This window comes from Drosophila montana, unplaced genomic scaffold (assembly GCF_035044405.1).
Source record: "Drosophila montana isolate Dmon_TW-CO22-7 unplaced genomic scaffold, ASM3504440v1 contig_3733_1, whole genome shotgun sequence".
Taxonomy (NCBI): domain Eukaryota; kingdom Metazoa; phylum Arthropoda; class Insecta; order Diptera; family Drosophilidae; genus Drosophila; species Drosophila montana.
In genome coordinates, this window is record NW_026998620.1 from 6,334,396 (window position 1) to 6,360,193 (window position 25,798).

Genomic DNA, 25,798 nt, shown 5'->3' on the forward strand with positions numbered 1-25,798 from the left:
CGGTGGGCCTGCTACCGCTCCCTAAACAGAGATTTCTTTTATTCCTTCTTGGCTTAGCTTATTTGTGTGCGTACGTGTGTGAGTGTGCGTGTGCCGCTTCGCGTTGCTTGACCACTTTGACCGCGCGCATTTTCATGTTGTTTTTGGACTGAAACTAGTTTTCGTTGTTTTTTTGTTGCTGATCTTGTTGTTGTTTTTGTCTTGGGTTTAATTTTCACCCTGCCAGTGAATGTGATGACGTTTTAAAGTGCTCATGTCTAGTTAATTTAAATGTAATAGCAGAAAATCAATAATTTGAAGCTTCGGGTATACACATTTTTGTGGAAAACTGGTTGAAATCCAATTGTGTGGCATGCTTTAAGTGTGAAAGCGGAACACAAACCACCCTCGCAATCGCTGCCTGCTCCAACTCCAGCGCAGCCCAGCCCAGCCCCTTCAAAGCATCTTTCTTCAAGTGATGAAAATATATACATATAAAATATATACACATAAAGTGCCGTTACATTCCTCCCCCAATGCGCCCCCTTATGCGGCATTTCGCGTTATATACACACACGTTCAAACATGTATATACACTGTTATATACATCTAATCTTTGTGTGTATCTGTCTGCGTGTAGGCGTTCTCGTCGAAAGTGCATTGCTCTGCCGCTACCCCTGCCCCAACATCATATTGTAAACATTACAAAAGCTGCGTGCGGGGCGGCCTCGTTTAATGCGTGTGTGTGTGTGTGTGACCGTGTGTATATGTGTTTAGCTCTTTTATTTACACTTACCGTATAAATGTTGGTCCCGTAGCAGTTGGCAACACGCGCATCGGTGCCGCTACCTTTTCGGCAGTTGGCAACGCGTTGACCCAATAACGGTACAACGAGACACCCGCATACATAAGCACACACACAGACTAAGCATGAATGAAAGCCAGCATGGCACTCGGCGGCTGTCGGCATTATGTTTGTGACGTCGTTGTTGTTGTTGTTGCTGCTGCTGCAGTAGCTACAAAATCTCAGCAGATGCGACCCACATATGCATGTGCATAATTTTTGTGCTAATTAAACAAAATATGATACTGTACCGTGGCGCAAGAACAACACTAAGTGAATTTTCAAATGAAAACAATAGCTGTGTAGAATTAAAACTATGTTTTATTTTTGTCGGTGAATTTGTTTACATCAAGACAAACAGAAAAGAAAAAAAACCAGCATTTTATTTTGTGGCCACCGTCAAGTTCAATGAACCAACCAAACAGTGGAATGCTCATCCGTTCGAATGCCCGTGTGTGTGTGAGAGTGAGTGTATTTGTGTGATCGGTGCACGTAACCGAAATTTGTTGGTATTTTTATGGGATTCGATTATTGTGCCATTAGTCGGCGATGTTGATATGTTTATCGCCATAATTTGTGCGCCCCAAATCAAAATCAAATACAACAACAATTGTTGAACGAAGTGCGTTGGCGGCACCAACAAAATATACCTTGACATTGAGAGCTTATATGTGTACGTGTGTGCGTGCACGTTTATGTGTTTTGCAAACAGAACCTACTTTAGTATGTGTGAATTGTACGGTTATGCTGTCTCGCTCTTGCTCACAGTGTATTTGCGTTGAGTATTATTTAATAAATAAACCGGCCCGGCCTGCCTCTTGTCATTGTTTTCGTTGTTGCTATTATTATTATTATTGTTTATGCATGCGCCAATGACCTTGCATATGACACCTGCAATGCAACCGGCCACTGCAAATATCGATAACACAATTAGTCGATACATCGATTGAAGGACTTTTGTTTTTGTGACAACTGTGGAACTTGCCTAAAAGCAATTAAGCTTAATTGTTTAGCTAATATACATTTTCATCATATATATATCCCTTTATTTATTTTAGCTTTGTACGCTCTCTAAGGTTAGTTGACTGCTTGCACGTGTCAATTGACCAAATATTATCATTTTCCGGTAAGTATCGTCACGCACTGAAATTTTTAGATACAAAAATTCGGCCTGTCATTCTATATTTTACTGTTTTTGTTAATGGATTTAGAAGCTTATACTGATATGAGACAAATAATAGCCGTAATTTAAATTTGCTTACTAGAGGGAGAGTGTCTGGCGATATAGCCTGGTCGAACCTAATCAAAGTCGATCTCAGAGTTAAATAGTTTCTTAAATTTATTTCTATTTGTGTTTTTCTGTTTCTATTTTAGACTTTTTCCGTTCACCAACTAAAACATTTCAAACAGAAAAATAATAAATAAAATTAGCGTCCCGAGTATGAGCATCATGTAACCATAAAATACACATTAGTATATGCATATAAAATAACAATTTTGGGCAAGTAATTAGAGAAATATCTTAAATGTATGCAAAAATACATTTATATTTGTGATAACCCGATCTAGTTAAATAAAAGTATATAAACTTATAAATTTTCATTATTTTATTATGGAGCAACAATATTTCGAAATTTCAATCTCTTGCTTTTTTATAATATCAAGATAACAAAGAAACGTTTATTAAAATAATTGTGTCTTATAGCATATTATCTTAAAAACAATCAAATACAATAAAGAACATCGATTAGTATTCATTTTAATGGATCTATAGGCTCATAATTATAGGAACCCAATATACCAAAAAATATTAATGAAAAATATGTGACTTCTACTAAAAACATGTTTCCTACTTAGTTTTTATAGGTACGGGGTATTAGAAGTATAAGGCATAAATGTAGATATAGTCAATTGTGTACCAGATAGACTTGTTTCTTGTTGATCGCCTAATGATCCAAAAGTCGATTGTTGTTTTAATTATTTTCTTTGCTTTTGCAGTGGGTATTTGTAAACAGACGCAATTCCTTCATCACTAAATGCAAAACTGGAGTTGTTAGACTCCAGCAGCAACGACGACACCATTCAGTCCACCAACTTGAATAGAAAATTAATCAAAATTAAAAAATTTAAGCTGGACGATATGAAGGAAATGGTGGGCGGATGTTGCGTTTGTTCCGACGAGCGGGGGTGGCCGGAGAACCCGCTCGTCTACTGTGACGGCCAAAACTGTACCGTTGCCGTGCATCAGGCATGCTATGGCATCGTTACCGTGCCGACTGGACCCTGGTATTGTCGGAAATGCGAGTCCCAGGAGCGCACCTCGCGTGTACGCTGTGAGATTTGCCCCTCACGAGATGGCGCCCTCAAGAAGACAGACACCAGCGGCTGGGCACATGTTGTGTGCGCCCTGTACATACCCGAGATTCGATTCGGCAACGTGACCACCATGGAGCCCATTATACTGACTTTAATACCGCAAGAACGCTACTCCAAGAGTGAGTCATATTTGCAGTTGCAGCCGTTGCATTCACTAACTGTTTTCTATATCACTTACAGCCTGCTACATTTGCTTGGAAATTGGAAAGCCAAATCGTGCCAATGTCGGAGCCTGCATGCAGTGCAATAAAGCCAATTGCAAGCAGCAGTTCCATGTCACCTGCGCCCAGAGCTTGGGCCTGCTCTGCGAGGAGGCTGGCAACTATCTGGACAATGTTAAGTACTGCGGCTACTGCCAGCATCACTACAGTAAATTGGTGAGTATGTCTTTATGTATGCTTTATTATACACTCATGCCTTGTCATATATATTGCAGAAAAAGGGCGGAAACGTCAAAACTATTCCACCCTACAAACCCGTACAACATGACACCTCCTCCGATTCGTGCTCGTCGCCCGAGAAGGAAATCGATTCAACCATGAACTCAGCCTCCATCTCAGCGACAAGCATCAAAATAACCAGCAGCACATTAGCCGCTAGCACCACGAGCCTATCAAGCAGTGGCAGCAATGTTTCATCCTCATCCAAGCAGCGCAAGTCAAACGCCTCCGGTAAATCATCGATGTCATCAGGTAGCAGCTCCACAGCAGCAACGGGCCTACCAAATTCCTCAAGCACCTCCAATGCAGGCGTTGCGGCAACTCCTTCTTCAACTGCAAGCAGTTTTCTGTCCGGCAGTAGCAGCAGCAACTCCGCCATCAATAACAATAATGCCATAAGCAACAGCTTAGCGGGTGGTGTCGGCGGCAACGTTGCGGCCACACATGCCCCAAACCCTAGCGGTGGCAGTGCCAGTGCCAGCGGCAGCGGCAACTCCACCACAGGCAACACCGTACCTGGAGCCGGCAGCGGCAACGGAAGCAGTGCAATAGGGCCCAGCAATTCAAGTACTAAATCATCAGCCACCAGCTCAAGCAGCAGCTATAAGGATAAGCATAGTAAGAGCTTGGGCAAACAGTCCGGCTCAGGTTCCAGCAAGGACAAGGAAAAGGATGGCGGTAGCAATTCATCGAACAACAGTTTCACACACTCATCAGCCTCTTCATCGTCCTCCTCATCATCGTCGTCGCGCGAAAAGTCCTCAAAGTCATCGAAAAACAAGGATATCGCGAAAGAAGCCACCGTCGCAGCCGCCAGCAGCAGCAGCAGCAGTATTGCCACAAGCAGCAGCAACATGCCCAGTGCCACCAGCATAACGGCCAGCAGCAGTTCCAGCTCTGCCGCACACGTATCTAGTAGCGGCGGTGGCAGCGGCGTGACTGCCGCCTCGATAAGTGAGCATAGTAATCATGCCCAGAACCTGAGCACGTCTGCTTTTACCAGTTCAGGGGCTGTCGGTGTCACGGGCAAACTGCAATTGGCAAGCAATTTGGGCGGAGGCTTTGGAGCTGAGCTGCAAGCCACAAGCAGCAGCAGCAACAGCAATGCCCTAAAGGAAACGTCTTCCTCCATGGCTGGCAACAGCAATGCAGGCAAATTGGAGGGTTTGTCGGGCGCTGGTACGTCCGCAAACAGCGTGGCCAATCCACTTGGACTCGGCGGCATCAGCTCCAATTCAAGCACTAATTTGAGCAGCAGCAGCAGCAAGACAGTTCCATCATCATCGATTGCAACAGCAACATCCACAACAACAAGCAGTCACAGTCAGCCGTCAACAGCGAGCAGCAGCTCCTCGGCGTCCAAAAAGCGCAAGGTGGACACTGCCAAATCGATCACCAGCATCAACCTGGACGATCACAATAGGTAATGGACGAATACGAATCAATAGATATACTATATTTAAAAATATGTCATTGTTGTTGCAGCTCATTTCGGAATATTATTAAGGATGTGCACGTGACACTGACGCCTCTGACGGACTTTGAGAAGGAAATCGAGAAGAGCTCCAAGCGGGTGAGTCAATTTCTAGTTTTGTTTATCTCCGGCTCTCTGCGAGCACGCCCTATAAATAGTACAATAAACAATTCAACAGCAGACAAGAGCACAGCTCTTGACTCAATTCGGCACTCTTAGAGTTCTCTTCAGCTGCCACATGCTCTCGCCTGGCTACAAAGTTGCCTTTTGAATAATAGTCTTCTAATCTTGTACACTTGTCTACAACTTGTCAAGTGCCAGCGCTGCTGCTGCTGCTCTCGGCCCCCACGCCCGACAATCGGTTGGAAAGGATGGGCTGTTTGGCCAAGACGATTCTATAACCATTTCACTCGTTCGCTTCGCGCAGTCGACGGCGCAGGCGCTTTGCCAACTTTCGTATCATATTTATAAGTAGAAATGCAATTATTAATGCATACACCTTTCTCAAAATATATAAATGAAACGTCTAGAAACACAAGGTGCGCATCTCGAAACATGTGCAATGTATGTTATGTAGGTGCGCATACCCCAAAGAAACGCTCGAGAATTTCGTGTTTTTCAATAATACCCTCTATATTTGTATGCCCCTGCAAAGGGTATTATCATTTTATAAATTCTGTGACGCATCTAACGTAATTTATATATATTCCCTGCCAGTATCATCAGTCCATACAACCAGGATCATGCGTCAGTCTGTATGCAATCTAGTCTCTCAGTTTAAATGCAGTCTCTCAGTTAAAAGTCAGCCGAAACAATCCACTGTATAAGGATGAAGTTAGTTATTGCAAAAGACCATAAAGCTTTTTGCTTTTAAGTTCTGACACATCATCAAAATCTTACATCGATATAGCTCTATACATATATTTTATGCTTTTCTATATCTTCATATCTTAACCAAACTGGGCATTTAGTAATTTCACTATGCTCCTTTTTTATGGAATAAAATCTTATTTACATCAAAGAGCTGTCATAGGACATTTTTATTTCCTTTTAAGCCATATAATATATCTTCTTCGTTCCGAAGATGCAGTTCGTTCTTTACTTTTTTTTTTTTAACATACGTTGCATGTGCAATATGCGAATTGATCTCCCCGGTTATTTCTTTATTATTTTCTGTTCTATTCCATATATTATACACATTCTGATGAAAATAACCAAGTCTACGCGTGATAAAAAATAATAATACACTAAATAAAACAAATTTGTTTCTACACATTTAACAATTTATATGCACTGGTATGCATATCAGTGTTATACTACTGTTATACTAACAAGAACATCGGCTTAACATAATATACAAATGTTAATTATGTTTACAACATTATACGAGCATAATTTTTAATTAAAAATCCAAGGCCATGAAATGGGTAAACAAAAATATGATATAAAGTTGTGAAAATTGAAGTAAAATACAGAACTACGTCTGGGAAGGTAAAATCTCTAGTTTGAGAGGCGATTTACATCGCTCAATAATTTCTGTAAAACCCATATGAAAATTTGAAAAAAATACTATTTGAAGTCTTTATTTTAAACGTTATGAAATGTTTAAATTTATTCCCAGCAAAATTAGAGTTTGAACTTGTTTGTTGCGTCTATTGCTTTAATTTTTGTATGCATTTAATTCGAATGGTTTTTTTTTGCAGATACAGGGTATTTTCTAATCAATGTTCGAACATGTTTTGATTTGCAGCAATTAGGGTATTTTTATTTTCGCTGTCTGTTTTCGATTCTATCAAGTATTTTCCATTTCTATTTTTCGATGTGATTGATGTACATTGACGTGTCCATGCCCCATTAATTTGCCTTTAATATCAAAAATATGCACGCCAAAACGATGCACATTCAGTTTTTAATTAAATGCAATGTGTTGGTTAATTTATGAACAACATACCCACAAAAAAATAATAAGTAAGAATGTCAAATCGATGTTTGCTCGACTCGGAGATGCCCTGTTGGCTGTTGATTCAAAATGTAAACCTTAGAGAGTGGAATATGTTTTTATTTGGTGGCTACAGGGTATTAAATGAATAATTACTGATGTTTTTTGAACATTTCTTGCCTTGTCATTTGGCTGCTGGAAAATTCGGCAATTCTGCGATGTTAAATTTTCGATCAAATTTACGACAATGATCGCATTGAAGACGTCTTATACTATGCAACATTTTGATTTGTTGGGCGTGTTTGGTTGCTGTTGTTGTTGTCTTTTGTTTTTCTTGGCTATATAGCCATCCCTATCGCTTGGCTGCGGCGACAAACATCTCGTTGTCATTGTCGCTATCGTTGTGCCGTGTGCAGACAAAAGTTGCTCAACGCCAGGGTATCGGGCCCCCAACAAAAAGTTGACAATTTTCTAGCCTGCTCAGTCGAAAATCGTTGCTAACCGAAGCCAAAAGGCTCTACTACAATTAAGAAAGAACATTTTTTGCGAATTTTTATTATTACGAACGAAAAGTAAATATATTCGAGACTCTCTCACACAGCTGCATACATCCAAATAACATATAAATATATAAAAACTTATATATATATATATATATATACGCATGTAGAAAAACTCGTGCTGTGCTCTGAAAATATCGGTTAAAGCTGCCACCAAAATCAAGCAGAACTGCATATGATGAAGTTTAATTATAGAAGCGCCGCACAAATTTGGCACACATTTTGACACCACCACAAAAAAAATAAAAATAAAAAGAATACCAAGAAATAAGGAAAATAAAGAGAATCACAATGTAGCTGGCTCCATTGGGGAAACATTTCCCACGAACTCGTATTTATAGATCTGTTTTTTAGTGAAAAAGCTTTCTGACTGGCGTGAAAAAGAAAACACACAAAAATCTGTGTAGAGGCTAGAGCTCTTCAGTAAAAAAATTCCGAAAAAAATGTGCGTAAAGTTTCCAGGACACTTCCACTATTGGAACTCTGGATATATATATCTAGATATATATCTCATATATATTTGTGCAAAAGACATTCAATCAGAAATGCTCCATGACCTTTACGTTAGAACCTGGCAGTATGTGTAAACAATCTAATGGAGATTCGCCTAGCATTCAATTAGCTAATCATGATAATGCATTTCTCATCTCCAATTGTTGAGCTGCACAAGCGTAGCAAGAATTTTCGCACTACATTTTCGCCCTGTTACCGCACATAAAAAAGAAAAACACAAAAAAAAAGAAAAACAGCAGCAAGAGAATCGCCCGAATGATGTGAAATAAAAAACTTTTCAACGCGCGTGTGTAAGTGTGTGTGTGCGACGTGTGTGTGTGTGTGTGTGTGTGTGTGTGTGTGTGTGTGTGTGTGTAGAACAAGTTGAAAAACCACAGACGCCGCTGCCTTGGCTGCTTTTGAGATACACGCACACACACACACACACACACACACACTGAGCTACGCACACAGTCATATTTCCATCCCACTCTCTGGCGAGATATTAGATGAAAATTGTTCCGCATCTAAAGTTTCTCAAATCAACTCAAAAACAAATCAAAAAAAAAAAAACTTATAAAACTGAACTGAAGACGGAGCAAAAAGCCAGCGCCGTGTGCCGTGTGCACTCACAATTCTATAGATTAGTTTGCGTTGAGCAATCTTCCAGTTCAGTACTCAGTTCCTCCGTGCGTGGTGTTTGTGTCCGATGTAGGTGCTGTTCCTTCACATATATCTATATATACTATATGCATATACATATATAGATAGCTAAAACGTGGTGGCTATTGATACGATATTGCATTTGCACTAACCCATCCAGCTAGCAAAAGTAAACATCTTCATTCCATAATTCAGCATGCATGCATACATTTTTTACCCACTGTATCGCAATCGCAAGACACGGACCGGGACAGTGACTCAGACTGATTGGAAAATATGGGTTTTGGTCATCGAGAAGCGTTCATATTTTTGTGTGTGTTCACCTGTGTTATTTTTATAAAAGTTTCTCTCGCTGCCAGAGACAGATACACATTTATTATTGCTCAAATTTGTTTGCAAGCAACAATACACGAATTTTTCCTATTCAAATAGAAATATTTCTGTTTTTCTTTTAGCCCATCATAGATAGATAGTGTGTGTGTGTGTGGATGTTGGGTAATTTTCTTTAAAAAAAGAAAAGATATTCATTAGCATACGCTATGAACGTTTCCATAATGATGATTATGACAGCTTCAAAGATTAGCTAAGAGCTTTTAAAAGACAAAACCAAAAGAATTGGTACTAAATTTCCAAGCACATTTAGATAAATACCTTGTTGTGATCATTTAAATACATAAAACAATCTATAAGATCAGACTCAAGAAGAAGATATATAGATTAAATACGATAAGATATTAGAGAATGGGATTTAGCACATGTACTAAAATATGACGAGAGCAAATAATTGTGTACACACTTTAGAACAGCTAAAGCAAATAGAGTCGAAAAAGAAAAGTAGACTAAAAAGTTATCCACTTGTCAGTTCTAACTAATATGTAAATGTAATTAAAGTATTCTTTATTTAATGAAATGTTCAAAGGCATACTAAGACTTTAGATCAGTTAACAGTATTGAGACTTACATGTGACGAACATTTAGAACGACACAGACATGTTGTTTTATTGTTTTACATGTACTAAAATATGTAAGAAGGCCAAATTTCAAGACTGTAGACTGCACATTAGCTCCTACATAGACTTTAAAGGAAAAAAAAATATTGATTGAAATTTGTGTTGGTACATGTACTAAAACGTATGTAAACAGCCTCGGCTACAGTTTATGCAGACTTTTAGATCAGTTAACAGCATTGAGACTTACATGGTACGAACATTTAGAACGACACAGACATATTGTTTTAACACTTTTCTTACATGTACTAAAATATATAACAGTTTTATATCAGAAGACTAAGAGACACATTAGCTAATACATGGACTTTAAAAAGGAAAATGAATATATTAAACAAAAATAAATGGCTTGAAATTTGTGTTTTGGTACATGTACTAAAAACGTAGAGTTAATGCCGACTTTTAGATCTGTTGCTTTTCGTCTCATGCAGCGCTTAAATCATCATCATCACCTCCACCAGAACTAGAACCGCCAACAAGAATAAAAACCACCAAAACCAACATCTCCATCAAATCCAGCATCGCCAGAGCTTTGCTTCAGTTTCGCTTTCCAGCTGCAAGGCCCGAGACAATGCTCGCACTGAACGTGTTATATTCTGCTCTCTGTTTGCACTTTCAGATAATAAGCATAATATACATAGATACAGATACGGTTAATTGTACCCCAGGTCGTGGTTAGAGCTCAATTTGATTGGAATTATATACATATATATATATATATATATCGCAACTCGAATAAACAAATACAGTCAGTCGCAAAATGCCCATTCAACCGATTGAATCCCCGAAATGCCCGCGCTGCAGCAAGAGCGTGTACGCCGCCGAGGAGCGACTGGCGGGCGGTTATGTATTCCACAAGAACTGCTTCAAGTGCTCCATGTGCAACAAATCCCTGGACTCGACCAATTGCGCAGAGCACGAGCGCGAGCTCTACTGCAAGGTATGCCACGGACGCAAATACGGACCCAAGGGCTACGGCTTTGGCACCGGCGCCGGCACACTCTCCATGGACAACGGTGCACAGTTCCAGAACGGCCATGATGTGGTGAGGAACGGCGCTCGTCTGGAGCCGCGCGCCATTGCCAGGGCGCCGGAGGGCGAGGGCTGCCCCAGATGCGGCGGCTATGTCTATGCCGCCGAACAGATGCTGGCCCGCGGACGCGGCTGGCACAAGGAGTGCTTCAAGTGCGGCACCTGCAAGAAGGGCCTGGACTCGATACTGTGCTGCGAGGCGCCCGACAAGAACATCTACTGCAAGGGCTGCTATGCCAAGCAGTTCGGACCCAAGGGCTACGGCTATGGCCAGGGCGGCGGCGCCCTCCAGTCCGATTGCGTTGCCAGCGACGAGGGTGCACCGCAGATGCGCGCCGCCATCGACGTGGGTAAGATTCAGGCGCGTCCCGGCGAGGGTTGTCCGCGCTGCGGCGGCGCCGTCTATGCCGCCGAGCAGAAGCTGTCCAAGGGCCGTGAGTGGCACAAGAAGTGCTTCAACTGCAAAGACTGCAAAAAGACGCTCGATTCGATCAATGCTACCGACGGTCCCGACGGCGATGTCTACTGCAGGACCTGCTACGGCAAGAAGTGGGGACCACATGGCTATGGCTTTGCCTGCGGCTCGGGTTTCCTGCAAACCGACGGCCTGACCGAGGATCAGATCAGCAACAGTCGCCCCTTCGTCAATCCGGACACCACCTCGATCAAGGCGCCCGAAGGCGAGGGCTGCCCACGCTGCGGCGGTGCCGTCTTTGCGGCCGAACAGCAGCTATCCAAGGGCAAGATGTGGCACAGAAAGTGCTACAACTGCACCGACTGCCATCGTCCACTGGACTCGATGCTGGCCTGCGATGGCCCCGATGGCGACATCTACTGCAAGGCCTGCTACGGCAAGCACTTTGGTCCCAAGGGCTTTGGCTACGGCCATGCGCCCACGCTCGTCTCCACCAGCGGCGAGACGACCATCCAGTTTCCCGACGGTGCTCCACTACATGGTCAGAAGACCTCCGGCGGCTGCCCGCGCTGCGGCTTTGCGGTCTTTGCCGCCGAACAGATGATCAGCAAGAGCCGCATCTGGCACAAGCGCTGCTTCTACTGCTCCGATTGCCGCAAATCTCTCGACTCGACGAATCTCAACGATGGACCCGACGGCGACATCTACTGCCGCTCCTGCTACAGCCGCAATTTCGGGCCCAAGGGCGTGGGCTATGGCCTCGGCGCGGGCGCTCTGACAACGTTCTAAATGCAAAAGAAACCCAGCCTCAACTTTATTCAAATTACCAGCAACAGCAGCAATCGTTCCGATCTTTTTATTTTCCGTTTTAAATCTTCTAGCTGTTACCCAGAAACTAATTAAACTTATCCACAACGCTAGCTAACTTAGTCTTCGGTTTTCCAACGATTTTTGATTGAACGAAATGCAGAAACTGCGAATGTTTTTGTCTTAGGTTATGTGAGAAATAAGCTTTATGAACAAACAAAAAAAAAAAAAACAGCAAAAACTAAACAAAAAAATCAATAAAAGAAACTTGAAAAAACCAACAACAAAAAAATGAAGTTCAAAAACTTACGAAAACCAAATCAAATAATACGAAATTAACTATCGAACGCCAACTAACGAAACAAGTACCGACAATGGCACAGGCAAAAAAAATAACCATAATATATAATAATAATAACAATAATATCATAAAACTAAAGAAACATAATAAAGATGAAGTAAATGCAGGCTAACATTGGGCACAGTTGCAGCTAACAGTTTGGAGGGGCAACTGTACCGCGGAGACCATCCATCAGAGGAGATATTTACATTTATGTTGCGAAAGAAAGTATCTAATATGCTCCAATATAAAACCAGAGAACTAATGTAGAGAGCTATTGCTCCCATGATGATTGATTATGATTATTATAAATGATAAATGATAAATGATAAATGATAAATGCTAAATGATAAATAATGATGATATATGTATGTATATTTAGCTTATTTAGTTTATATGTTAATAAGTACTTGCGAATTCTTTGATGATATGATATATTTCAAATATTCGTTTGTTTTTGTTTTCCTTTATTTTTTTGCTAATTCTAATTCATGAGCAATGTTCGGATTCATGCAAATACTTGGACTCGCTCTATATACAACACACATAACATCCAATAATATATGCCCCAGTGGGTTCCATGGAAACAAAACGAATCTTTCTGGAATTTTTGTGTTTTCTGACTTAACAATTAATATTATTTTTTCGATTTTTTATTGGCTTCGTCGGCATACCTGTATAATTTGATTTTCAGTGGGTGTTTTTCTGTGGGGTCCATATATACTAAGTATTTCACGTTTGTTTGCGATGCGAGATTGAGCCATCGCATTTGGTCTATATTTAGCGGCCGACCGATCGACCGACTTCGTGAAAATGGCTATACTTAAGCGTCGACGTGGCTATATGTATATATGCCTACATATATACTTATGTATTTATATATATATACTCTGTGTAGTCAGCTCTATGCGATTGCCCAAGCAAAAGCATACGAAATGTTCCATAACCGTATTCGAAACGATTTTCTAAATATAAATATGATGCTAATATGCTGAGAGAGAAAAGCTCCCTCTGCCTCTTTCGCTTTTCACTCAAGAGAGTTGATTTGTTTCGATAAGTTTGCCACGTGCTTATTCAGCTTTTCTCTCTTGAGCTTCTTCTTTAATGTAGTTTTTCTCAGCTATAGTATTGAAATTGGAATTCATGTCATGTCGCATTTTCGAAACTGAAAAGCACTTTGAACTAAACGAAATGGCGACGTTTGACTTTAAATGTCAGCGTCATCACCCGAAATTTTTTCAAAAATATTTACAATTCTTGCAATATTTACAATTCTCTAAATTCTGGCAAACGTTCCATATGCCGTATGACTGAATAAAAGTTGCTTAGCTAACTAATTGAGCCTACCAAAGCTTGATGTTGAACTAAAGAATTATAGAGTATTTGGAGTATTTAAGGCATTCGTCAAAGTATATATGATATGTTACCCAAGCTACTTTTTTGACAAACAGGTAACAGAAATACCACCCGAAAATTTCTCAAAAATATTGACAATACATTTAATGCCCTCTATTTCCTCTTACTAATTAATTCTGCCTTGATGTTTAATATTATAAGATAAATAAAATATATCTTTGTGAAGGATTTGTAATACTTAATCTAGAATCTTATTGTTGTCAAAAATGATCATATCGCTCAATATACCCTCTGGCAGGGTATAATAATTTTATTGTGAAATGTGTACCGCATACAATAAGACCCTATAGAGTGTATATATTTTAGATCAACAGTCGAGTTAGTATAGCCTATCTGTTTCTATGCGAACTAGTCTAGTCTCTCGGACTTAAAGCTATCGTCTTGAAACTTTGCACAGGTTCGTCTTTCTGTTGCAGTCAGTACATATATCGGAACCGACCAGATCGGACTACTATATCATATGGCTGCCATAGAAACGATCGGTCTAAAAGTAGATACTTGTATGAAAAACTTTTTTGTTTGTCAAAATATCTTACCAAAACTTACCATTTCGAAGTTTTTCCATGCTCCCTACATAATCGGTAATTTCTATCAACATCGGATAACTATATCATATAGCTGCCATAGGAATTATCGTTCAAAAATGAAGTAATTGTATGCAAAACTTTTTTGTTTTTTAAGATATCTTACCCCAAATTCGATATTTATTAGTTTTACCATACCCGCTATATGTCTGCAAAATCTTATCAACATCCGATCACTAAATCATATAGCTGCTATAGAAAGATAGGTGGATTAGTAGGATCTTATATGGAAAAATAATATGTTTTTAAAGATTTTCGAGCTGCTTTATTCTCAGGAGAAATGTCTACAAGGGTGTTAGCTCTTCGGCGTGCCGAAGAAATACTTACTTTCTTGTTTTATTTGTAAAGAGTTTTGCTGCGTTTTCTCTATTAGTTGATAAAAGTCCCAAAATTTTCTGAGCATTTCCAGTATAGGGTACACTATAATATAAATAAAATTAAATCTTTCCGACCATTAAAGCAAATATATCGTATTTATTTTGTTTTTACGTATTGGAAGCGGGTTTTTGTTGGTAATTAATTATAAGGAAATTAAATACAAGGAAAAATGTGTCACGTAGCGAACCGAAGAATATAATTGGGAAGAGACTCGGTTTTGTCGACCATTTAATAACTAAATAAATAATATTATGGCTCTTCTCAGCTGTATTTATTTAAATAACTATTTTTTCAGATTAGATAAGAACAAAATTGATTGGGAAACTTAGGAGCTTATTTTTGTCTCCATTTGTTTGCTTTTATTTAAGAAACATTTACGACAGCTCTCACAAGCTAAGTAAGGAAGTCATTTATTTGATGGGTTCTCTTTAAATTGAGGAAATATGTGATTTTTGCAAAATTATATATTAAATCTATATTCCAGACATAACCCGTCTAAATAGTTTAAATAACAACAGTTCAAGTTTGTGGTTTTTAAATTTATATTTAAAAGATCTTGTTATGCCAAATCAGATTAAAAATCTATTTTCAGCTGCGAAAACATGAAATATCCTTGTGAATATATTCCATATTTAATGCCAATTAGTACAATAAAACAAATAATATTTAAGGCTTTAGATATCCATTTTAAATGTTTTCAATGTTGCAAATACATTTTTAAAAGCGTTGCACTTTTTTGTGATAGGTCTTAAAATACCCTGTAAATTGAGTTAAATGCTAAATATTATAAATAGAGCATATCGTTATGAAGGATTTATCAAACGAAATCTAATATTTTTTTGTTGTCAAAATTAACTGTGCTCATTTTATTTTAAAACTCTTAAAATACTCTATAAAACAAGTTTGGTTAACCATTTGACATTTGTAATTAGTTTAAAAGTTACGTCGATTGCACCAATTCAATAGGGTATCTAAGAGTCGTGCATTGTGTGCTCTATTATACATTTATTAGATATTTGTATAGGGTATTAGAAGTTTGTCATGAAATGTGTAAAAGAAGACATCATAAATAACAATACGCCCTCGCTCAAGGCAATCTATTATAATAGAGCTAATATTTAGAGTAAAATTTCATTTTATTTGTTGGTCTGTTTCAGTCGTTTTCGACTGTCAAATTTGCCTGCGTAGGTTAAGTTAATGTCAAACCTATCGATAATTCCTTCCGTTTTCACGAAATCGATAAAAAAAAAATTAATTTTTAGATCAGTTACTTGGAGCATACCACTAAATCTTGGTATATAGGCTCTCGTTTAGAATATACATATATTCATATATATTTTATACCTCCGTCCATTCTACACAACATTGGATAGTTATCATTTGTAAAGGTAAAGTCTTGTGAATGTATCTTTTGTATGTTATATTTAAGAGCTCATCATTGTGTACAGGGTATCTCCAAGTCGGGGAATATACAACTTTTTCCTAGTTTACATAGTATTTGAAATAGCTAGAGCCTTTTGAATGTATCTTTTGTATACCATATTTATGAGCTCATCGTTGTGTACAGGGTATCACCAAGTCGGGGAATATACAACTTTTTCCTAGTTTACATAGTATTTGAAATGACGTTGGCAACGAAAAATAGTTGACGTTGCCATGCCAGGCGCCCGGCACACTCATCCGATGCCACATACCATATACAAATATACAACAAGCATATATATTATTTTCTTTAATTTTTTTCAATAACAAAAATAAATGAAATAAATTGTCTGAGGTCGTTTGTTAGCAGCCAGGTGTGTTTTCGATATGCTATTCACTCGTTGTTCGCGCTGCGATACGTAGCTATGCCATATTTTTAGACCTTCCTAGTCAGCGTCTATTTTTGAGTGAATCGTTTTTCAAAATTTTTGCACATATGACACATGCAAAACAGCTCTTAACATTTTCCGATTGATAAACAACGTCGCGCGGATGACTATGCTGACGAGCTCTAAATATAGTTCATATATTTCTATATATACATACATATATATATTTCTTTTTGGCTTTAATTAATCTTTAATATCTTGTGATCAGTGGCGCGAATGGATTTATGTGTTATTGAAATATGTGACTATCTGCATATTAAGGCGATCTTGATTATGAAATAAAGTATGGCATTAAAACATACGTGTGTGGGCGTATTAATGTCCAGGAACATATACCCCAAGGCAAAATAAAAGTAAATAAATGGTTAACAGATTGCCTTTTAAACTCATTTATAATTTGATTGATATGCTCCACATATATTTCATTCATTACATTCATCATTTTGATTACCTTCCACTTCCCACATATCGATTACATTTACGTGACTGTATTGCATTTAATGGCAAAAATATCGATTTCACATTAACAAATCTCTCAGCTATTACGGGGGGGGGAATTTTTGTATGCATTTGGGGCTGTTTTCAAGCTGGTCACATTGACTACAAATTATAAAGTCGAAATTGCAATTCATTTTTAACATGGAACAATAACCACATTTATTGTAAAGACAAACTACGGGGGGTTTGTCAGACTACACAAGTAACAAAGGGACCTTCTATTTTGGGCACGCCGAAGATTAAATACCCTTGCAGACAGATTGATTATAAGTATAAGCTCGTATGTGTCATATTTGTGTAAGATTAATGAAAAACTAAAAGAACTTTTATTCCACCGACTGTTACTTTGGCAGTTATATATTGATCCTATACGGTCGATAAAAAATTTAGATACACTGATCAAGAACATATACATATGTATATATACCTTATGTGATCGGAGATTCCTCTTCTATGCATTACACATTTCGCGACATGATTCGTATTGTTCTTGGCAAGTGTATCAAAAAGAGAATAATCATAATCGGAAGGACCTCATGCTGTGTTATTTACTGCACTGTGGTGTTGGTGGTGGTTGTGTCTCTATGCCCTCTGCCTACTGTGGGGTGGTTGGCGATAAGTTATAAATTTGTCACCCGTAACTGTATTCAATTATGAGCGCATGTCAAAATTGATATTGAACTATTGCACACGTGCTCTCGTATACTGTATACTGTATTTACTGCGTATAAGAGAAAATCGCACAAATTTTTTATGCTGTCGCAGCTTGACGTTTTATGACAGTGCCTCATAAAAATTGTTGTCCCGGTGGCTTAACTGATTCCCTCTCTAAGAAGTCATAAAAATTAAACATTTCGGCAAATATTTTTCCGAAAGCAATTAATTGTTTTGTACATCAGGAGGCTGAGTTACGCTAGACCTACAGTCAGGTTTACCCGCCAACAAAGTCGACACCTTTTTTTGGCTGCGGGTGTGCTTTACCGGCGGTCGTCCTTCCTGCATTTGACGTATTCATAGGCGCGACACGTGTCCCGTCTGAGTTTTATTGTCGTACAATTTACTTTTGTAACGCCAAACGTTACTCGTTTACCTTTTACATATTTACATAGTTTTCTAATGGCAGTAGAAGTCTGAAACTGTTATAAAGAATAGCTTAACAGATGTTGCATTTATAGATGTTAATTCTGTTTGGCATTTGCCAGTATCAGCTAATCTACTGCTGTATCTGTTAAATGGCTGTTAATTCATTTACAGTATGTTGACAGTAACTCTTGTCTTATGCGCTGTTCCCACCCACCCTCGTGGTGTGTGTGTGTGTGTGCGTTGTAAATATTTATTTGGCTGTTGACATTTTTAATAAAACTTGATCTTTGAAATATATTTGCCTAACCCTATACCCTTTATGCATTTATGTTTATCAATATAAGCCATAAGAAATGAGTTTATTCAGTGTCGTGTGCAAAGTTGAAACGTGGCCTGACCAAATATTTGCACGCATTATGCTCTGTTTGCTCCTTGATGTGCCTGTTGCCCTTTTTCAAGTTGAATGACCCAACCGAGCGGACCGAAAACCCAAATGCGACCAGCAGCATCAAGCACCTGTCTGGCCCGGGAGCAGGGCCTCTTGGTCTCTTACGGCTACTGTCTGATGCATATGCATTAATGGATATTACATGGTTCAAGCTTTAGAGTCTGTTAATTAAGCATGTCAAATTGCTGCTGTCGCTCTCGTCACAACGAACATTCTTTGTTGTCACAGAAACCACAGTAACAACAACGACAACAGTTGCATATTAAAATTAATTTTTCAGCTTTGTACTTTTATGACAATCCGGCGCCATTATTGTGCTCTTTGCCACCTTCTTTGATTTGATTACAAGCAAGCTAGCGGGCTGAGTGGGAGTGGGAGCGGGAGCGGGTAAGGAACATGGCCAACCGTTGACTATGCAACGGCAGTGTTTGTGCCGTTCCCATTTTCCAGTCGCTTTGCGTTGTTTGTTTTGTAAAACAGGCACGCTCAGCCGAGCTGCAGCTCCTCTCGCTGCTCTTCGTCGCCAGGTAAATGCCACTTAACGTTATTTTTTCTACCCCATGATTTTTCGGGCTTTGTATTTCCATTTATTTGCATCACAAATTATGCTACCTCTTGCTCTTCCGACCGACTCCAGCTGCAAATAATCTTCTTCTTTTTTATTTATTGGCAATTGCAAACGTCTGGTGGTCTGGTCGCAGGTTTGCGGGACTCCTCTGCTGCCACCTCATTCTCCTGTAAACATCGTCTTACAATTCAATTATTTTTCATTTTCCTGTTTTGTCTTCTTCAATCGTCGACGGCGCTGTCTGGCTCAGGCAGCAACAGCAACAACAACAACAACAGAATTAACCTGCATGCAGCACCCGCCCCCGTTGAAAGCATTGCATAAAGCACACGAAACACATACGCAGAAGCGAGCGCGAGAGCGAAGGAGAGAGCGCGAGCAGTCGTTACAAACATTGTTGTTGTCTGTTAGTATGTTGCAATGGGCTCTCTCTCTCTCTCTCTGGTCTATTTGCGCTCACGCGCAGCTTAAACTGTTCCCAAAAGATGTGAGCGGATAGGAACAGTTAATCATATAAAACATTTATAAATATTGAGCCCAATTAAACGAGCAAATAATTTTTAGTGCTTTTTCTATTATTTGTTATCTCCTCTTCTTACAATTTGTTTTGCTAAGCTTTTCGTCGTTTTCGCTTCCTGGTCATTTAAAGTTGGCTGTCTGCATTGATAACACTGTCGTCACTGTTGTTGCCGTATTATATTATTACAACATCAACAGCATTACGACATTCGCTGTGTATTAGAGCTTGCACTTGTGTTGGTGTATGCATTTGTATCTGTGTATTTGAGCGCTTGTGAAAGATTCACTTTTATACGTTCTCCTTTGTGGAGCGCTTCCCAGTCAACATTTTGTCCGATGAAAGGCATTTCAGATAAGAAATATTCTATATGGACACCTAATATGCTTACACTATAAAATATTTTAATGATCTTTACTTCTGTTATTTAAAATAAATAGTCAAAGAAAATAATTTTTTTATTTATTTTATATATACTTTGAAAAATATTATCAATTATGAGAAGTTCAAAGTAGTATAAATTAATGCGTCATAGAGAAATTTTAATGATTAAAATATTTCTTGATAATTTCCCCTATATGCAAAACTAATATAATTAACAATCAAGTATTTGCGTCACTAAACCTTATCGCCGTGCTCTCTATTTTGCTCACTGGGTGACGTTTTTCCAGTTAAATTGTGCTTACTCTCTGTAGTTGTGTGTGTGTTTATTTTTATGCTGTCGCTGAGTTGGAGTTCTTATGCGCGCTTCATTTTGTTTTTGTACACGTCGTTGTCGTTTGTATTGGTGATGGTGTGTGTCTGGCCTACGTGCAGACATAACATGCAGTCTATACACACATTCATACGTCAATAATCCCTCACTGAAAACCGGCTGCAGATAACAACAACAACTGGGAACGGCGCTTTCCTCTCTCGTTTAATGCTCAAATACCCAGTGGGAAACGGTGAAGTGCAAATTGCTTCTGTACGTACCAGATTATCACTTCCATAAATTTATATAAAATATATATTGGTATTTTAGAGGGATATTTTCATGCATGCAGTTGGTGTAGTTGTGCTTCCAATAGTTTAAGGAATCGTTTGATTATTGCATAATTTTTAAAATATTATACATATACGAAAACTTGTTGAATCCAAATACCTAAGGCAAAACTCTTAAAAAAAAGAAACAGCGTTGAATTAACCACTACAATATACAACATTTATATCTACATCGTGTAGACAAAACACCACCGTTCTCTACACGAAAAGGCAGACATATGCATAGGTAGTTTTCCTGCTGGGTCATGTTTGTGTGTGCTACTGCAGCAACAAAAACCGTCGACGGAGAGCAGAGTTTAGTATAACTCCGCACGGCCAGCAACTCACAACGCTGTCGCGGCCGCCGTCTTGTTCTGGTTTTCGTCTTTTAAGTTGTCGTTTTTTGTGTATGCATAAGAAGTGCATGTGTATTCATTTTTGTGCATTGTTGCAATCCAGGCAATTGTAATTGTTCAACTTTGTCGAAATTTGTTAATTTATCTGCTGCAAGCACCGCAAATAATGCAAATTCAACGCGCGTAAAGTGTGCACCATTTTCTGGCCGTCAGTGTTAACAGCAAAAAGTTGTTTTTCTTGTATGAAAACTGCTCAAATATTACCCGTTCACGTGGCCAGCCAAGCACATGTTTTAAATGCTGCCAGAAAAAAGCTAATTTCCAACTAAAAGAAATTCAATTTGTGTGTTTTGCGTGAAGCTAAAAGAAGAAAATAAAACGATTCAACGAGTCGTGTTTATGTATGTGCAAGAGCGAGAGAGAGAGTGAGATAGAGAGAGCGTGTATTTTGCGCTAACAGAGAGAAGGAAAGAGGGAGAGCCAGCCAGCCCAGTCGCCGCCACGCAAGTTATTCACCCCAACAACAACAACAACAGATACGCACACTTTGACAGTTGGTTCTCACGTATGTGCACTGTGATTTACGTGTGTATGTGTGTGTGCGTGGTTTGAAACACAAAAAATAAAATAAAAATAACAGCCTAAAGAGCATACAAAATAATAATATTGAAAACGAATCAACAACTATTGAAACAACAACAAGAGAAGACAAAGAGAGAGAGAGAGGGAGAGGGAGAGAGTGAAACTGAGATTGACACCAAGACTATGCTGCCATCCGGCTAATCACAGTGGGCACAAAACAAAATTGACGCTAAAAGAACAGTCAAAGCACAGAGAACGTGAACTTGGCTTGCAGCCAACAATAGAGCCAAACAACAGAAATACAAAATAAAAAGCAAACAAAAAGAAAAAGAAGCCCAAACTGTGATCTCCAAAGACAGAGAGAGAGAGAGAGAGAGAACCACACACGGAATACAAAATGATGATGATGGACACACTGGACGCCCAGCCCATGGACGTGGCGCCCGCAGTGGCCGTCGCAGCCACCACAGTTAGCAGCACGCTGGACTATACGGCCACCATGGTGAGCATGGCCGCCACGGCGGAGAGCAACAACAACAACAATCACATGGAGATGGCCGACTACAAGGAGCACCGCAAGAACAAGAAGAAGAAGCGCGAGAAGCGCGAAAAGGACAAAGAGCACCGTCACAAGCATCGCGAACATCGCGAGCATCGCCGCCATCGGGAACGCGACCGAGATCGAGAGTCAGCCCATCTGCAGCAACAGCAACAGCAGCAGCAGCCGCATCCTCATCACAACAATAGCCAGCACTCGACATCCGCCTCGTCATCGCCCTCGTCCGCCTCGACGACGCCGTCGGCCACCATCGAGTACGTTGGCGGCTCCGCCTCAGCCTCGCCCTCCTATTTGGGCGTCGGCGGCGGCACTGCAGCAGCTGTCACTGCGGTCGGAGGAGGCCCCGCAGCTACCACATACCCGCACAATTTAAAAATACGTTTCCTGCTCTCCGGGGTAAGCACAGCCAAGTCGCATAAGTCGCTCGCTCCACTCTATGTCTATGTCTATGTCTATGCCACAAATTGGCGCCAGTTGCAGCTGACAAGATGTGGCATCTGCCACGGCAAGAAGAAGACACCTTAACAGTCCACGTTCTATTTTGAGAGCTTTGTGTGCTGGAGTTTTATTCGGGATGTGTCATCTGGCGGAGACGCCAGCTGGCAGCTGATGAACAACTTCCAGAAACTGCCATTTCTTGGTTTCTTTGAAAAACTCCATAAATCCCGTTTACTTCCTTTTCAAGCATATCCGTATACCCTGTAAAGAACTGTTCTATCCCTTAAATTTCGATAGGGATAACCAAAATTCGGATCAAAATGCAGTTATAAATTTCCAGATCCCAAAAAATAAATAGTAATAGAATTATATTCAAAATAAAAGTTAAATTATGAACAGGCGATAGAATTGAAGTTAATTACGGTACAAACACATTCCAGTAAAGGATCTTTTCTATTAGCCCAATTGTATCACGAATAACACCAGAAATAGATGCAATCAGGATAGATAGAAGAATAAATTACATTATGATTAAATCAAAACAGATTTCAAAATCGGATCAGAGTTTTGAATATCCTCGAACTTGAAGAAAGTTCCTATTTTAGATACGATTTTAATCGATTTGTTGAACCGATTGTAGTTTGGTCAGATTTAGGCGCTAATTGCTTATCGATTTGTTGAATCGATTGTGCTTTTGCCTATCGATTATTCGTACTCCAAAGCTGAAAATCATTGAAAATAATGAAGTGGAGGATTATATCATATGTAGACATTTCTTGGTGGTGGTTAAAAAACGGGATCTCAAATTGGGCTACATTTCATTTTGTCCGGAAATTGTTGGTAATAAACAGAGGCAAAACGCAGGAAACTTATTTCCCGAAACAAACTATTTTATAATCAGGAAATAATAAAGAGCTGTCGTTAGAATTGGAATCTTGAAGGAATTCCTTGCCTATTATTAAAGGATATTATTATAAACTATCAATCTAACTTATGAACTGGCATTGACTAAGAACTCACTTCGTCCTTATTTAATCCTGTAATTCAAATCGGTATTTTAGCTGTTTAAATGAGGGACAACTTGTCGACCAAGGCGAACATTTTTGTAAAAAAGTGTATTGTTTTATTTAGAGCAACCAGAAAGCTAACACACTTTAAAAAACACCTCCAATGTAGAGTCCTTCGATGCAGTCCTCAATTTGCATAAGAAATGCGGGTCATTTTCCCCCTTTTCACATCTTGTTCGATTCGACCAGGTACACAGAAAAGTACATCTTTAGCACTTAATCAATAATTCGGAGTCATGCAACCGTTTGCGTGTGCTTGCAACTAGTGCACTTCTGTGCACCTGCGACCTGCGACCTGCCACCTGAGAGCAGCGGCACCTGCTACTTGGCCAAAACAAAGGCCGGCGACGGGGGGTGGGGGAACTTGCAATTATAATGCTGGGAACCCGCCGCCAGTTGCCTTCAGTGGAGCCAATTGGCCAACTGCATCTAGTCCGATTATTGATTGCTGTCTGTGGCATGTGGCATGTGGCATTTAGGGCGCTGCTTCAGGACGTTTTTTTTTTTTGTTTTGTTACCATTCCTGAGAGCCGTGTTTCTGGCCTACGTGACGCGCTGCATCAGGGGCAACTTCTTGGGATCTCGGGGCAGACAGCTGTTCGCCTTATCCCTCTTCCAGTTTTGCGCGCTCAAGGATAATGCCTGATGTATCCTGTGCCTGCAGGCGCTGCCTAGTTTACGACAGCTGCCGTCTTCTGAGCGTGTGTGTGTGTGAGTGTGTGTGTGTAGCTACCCCGAGTTTATTGTGTTTTGCTGCTGCTGCGGCTGTTGCTTCCTGGCAGCTGATTGATCCTGCCTTCGATCTTGTTACAGCTGCCAGTTGTGTGTCCCGTCTTCATATTCTTCTTCTGCCTCGTCTTGAGCCCCAGGTATGCGGGCCTTGTGTATTCGCTCTTGTTTTTGCCCTACTCCGAATCATACGAATGCCTTGCAACATGATCCTTATACACTATTTTTTATATTCATCTCAAACATAAGTGTGTGATTATTCGGATTGCGAATAAATAGTTCATTTATACATATATATATCTATACCTTGGTAGGGGAAGGAGGAGACAGATCCGAGACAGATTCGTCTGTCTAAAGCTTTTCATATATCATATAGATGACCTAGGACATTACGAGCTTAACTAATCTCTTCGCATATCTAAAATGGAAATGCAATCTAATTGTTTGTTGTTCTTCTTCTTTGTATCAATTGAACATTCCAGAACATTCTAATACCTGAACTAAGTCTTGAGATTGCCAACATATATTTTCATTGCAATTAGTTTCCATTTATCCTTTTTTTTTTGTCAATTTCCCTTCCATTACAGTTGCTTCTACTGTTGACAATCGCAAGAACAAGGTCCTGGGCTGAGTTCCTTGGGTCTCGCATTGTCCCAATCAGTTCTTGTCGTTTATTTCAATTTGGATAATTCAACAAATTTGCTGTCCTCGGGTTGTGGGTTTGTGTTTGTTTTTTTGCGGACGAGGACAACCCTTTCTGGTGCTGTTGTTTGTCCTGAGTCCTGATCGGGAGAGTGTGAGTGTGTATGTGTGAGAGAACCCTCTTTGAAAGCTGCTCAGACATACAGCAATATAATATTTATAGTTGGTATTTTGTTTCCGGCTGTCGCATTTTATTGAATTCGCAGTCGGCAGGGCTTAAAGCAACAAAGTACAACAATTGAATTATGTGCGGAAGTACAGTGTGACCCATTCGAAATGCAAAGCACGCAATCGAAAAGGGGTTGACGGTTGAATATTAGCTGCGCTGCGCCAGCAACAGGATAATCACTTTCAATAATGGCGGCCATTTTTGGCCGAACAGCTGCCGTGAACGGAATTCGTAGTAGATGACCATGAAAAGCGTTTGGCAACTTCTTTTATTTGATGTGTTTTGTCAAATCTAATGAGGTGTGAGGGGTTTAACGGAAATTCGACACTTTTATCGCATGTCCGAGGCGGCGCAGCAACAGGCTGGCCTGCCAGGTAGGTGCCAGCGCGTTAACTGATTTGTGGATTCTGATTGGAATTGTGACATTGCACTCTGCTCATAT

General features: G+C 39.8%; 2 protein-coding genes and 1 long non-coding RNA gene across 9 annotated transcripts in view; all 3 read left to right on the forward strand.

Moving 5' to 3' along the window:
* Positions 1-25,798, forward strand: part of Alh (Alhambra) — a 34,073-nt gene that overhangs the window by 641 nt on the left and 7,634 nt on the right. For 5 of the 6 annotated variants that reach the window (XM_064695003.1, XM_064695005.1, XM_064695006.1 and 2 more), the window contains exons 2-6: positions 1,882-1,949; positions 2,822-3,318; positions 3,380-3,576; positions 3,636-5,062; positions 5,125-5,212. In XM_064695003.1, coding sequence (XP_064551073.1) covers positions 2,964-3,318; positions 3,380-3,576; positions 3,636-5,062; positions 5,125-5,212 — 2,067 coding nt within the window. In that variant the 5' untranslated portion in view covers positions 1,882-1,949; positions 2,822-2,963. Of the gene's footprint in view, positions 1-1,881; positions 1,950-2,821; positions 3,319-3,379; positions 3,577-3,635; positions 5,063-5,124; positions 5,213-21,091; positions 22,648-25,798 lie in introns of those variants that run through there. The other variant, XM_064695008.1, reaches the window with a different exon arrangement.
* Mlp84B (Muscle LIM protein at 84B) lies at positions 7,469-12,960 on the forward strand. 2 transcript variants are annotated; one of them, XM_064693668.1, is made up of 2 exons: positions 7,469-7,624; positions 10,394-12,960. In XM_064693668.1, the coding sequence occupies exon 2, from the start codon at positions 10,535-10,537 to the stop codon at positions 12,008-12,010; it is 1,476 nt and encodes a 491-aa protein (XP_064549738.1). In that variant the 5' UTR covers positions 7,469-7,624; positions 10,394-10,534; the 3' UTR covers positions 12,011-12,960. The 2 variants fall into 2 exon arrangements, with proteins under 2 accessions (XP_064549738.1, XP_064549739.1); XM_064693669.1 differs by lacking the exon at positions 7,469-7,624 and adding an exon at positions 8,799-8,815.
* On the forward strand, positions 19,018-19,777 carry LOC135436680 (uncharacterized). Its single transcript, XR_010437575.1, has 2 exons — positions 19,018-19,173; positions 19,465-19,777. It is a non-coding gene; the product is annotated as an uncharacterized LOC135436680 (long non-coding RNA).

Coding starts and splice junctions, on each gene's coding strand:
- Mlp84B (XM_064693668.1), top strand. CDS start 10,535: ATGCCCATTCAACCGATTGAATCCCCGAAATGCCCGCGCTGCAGCAAG.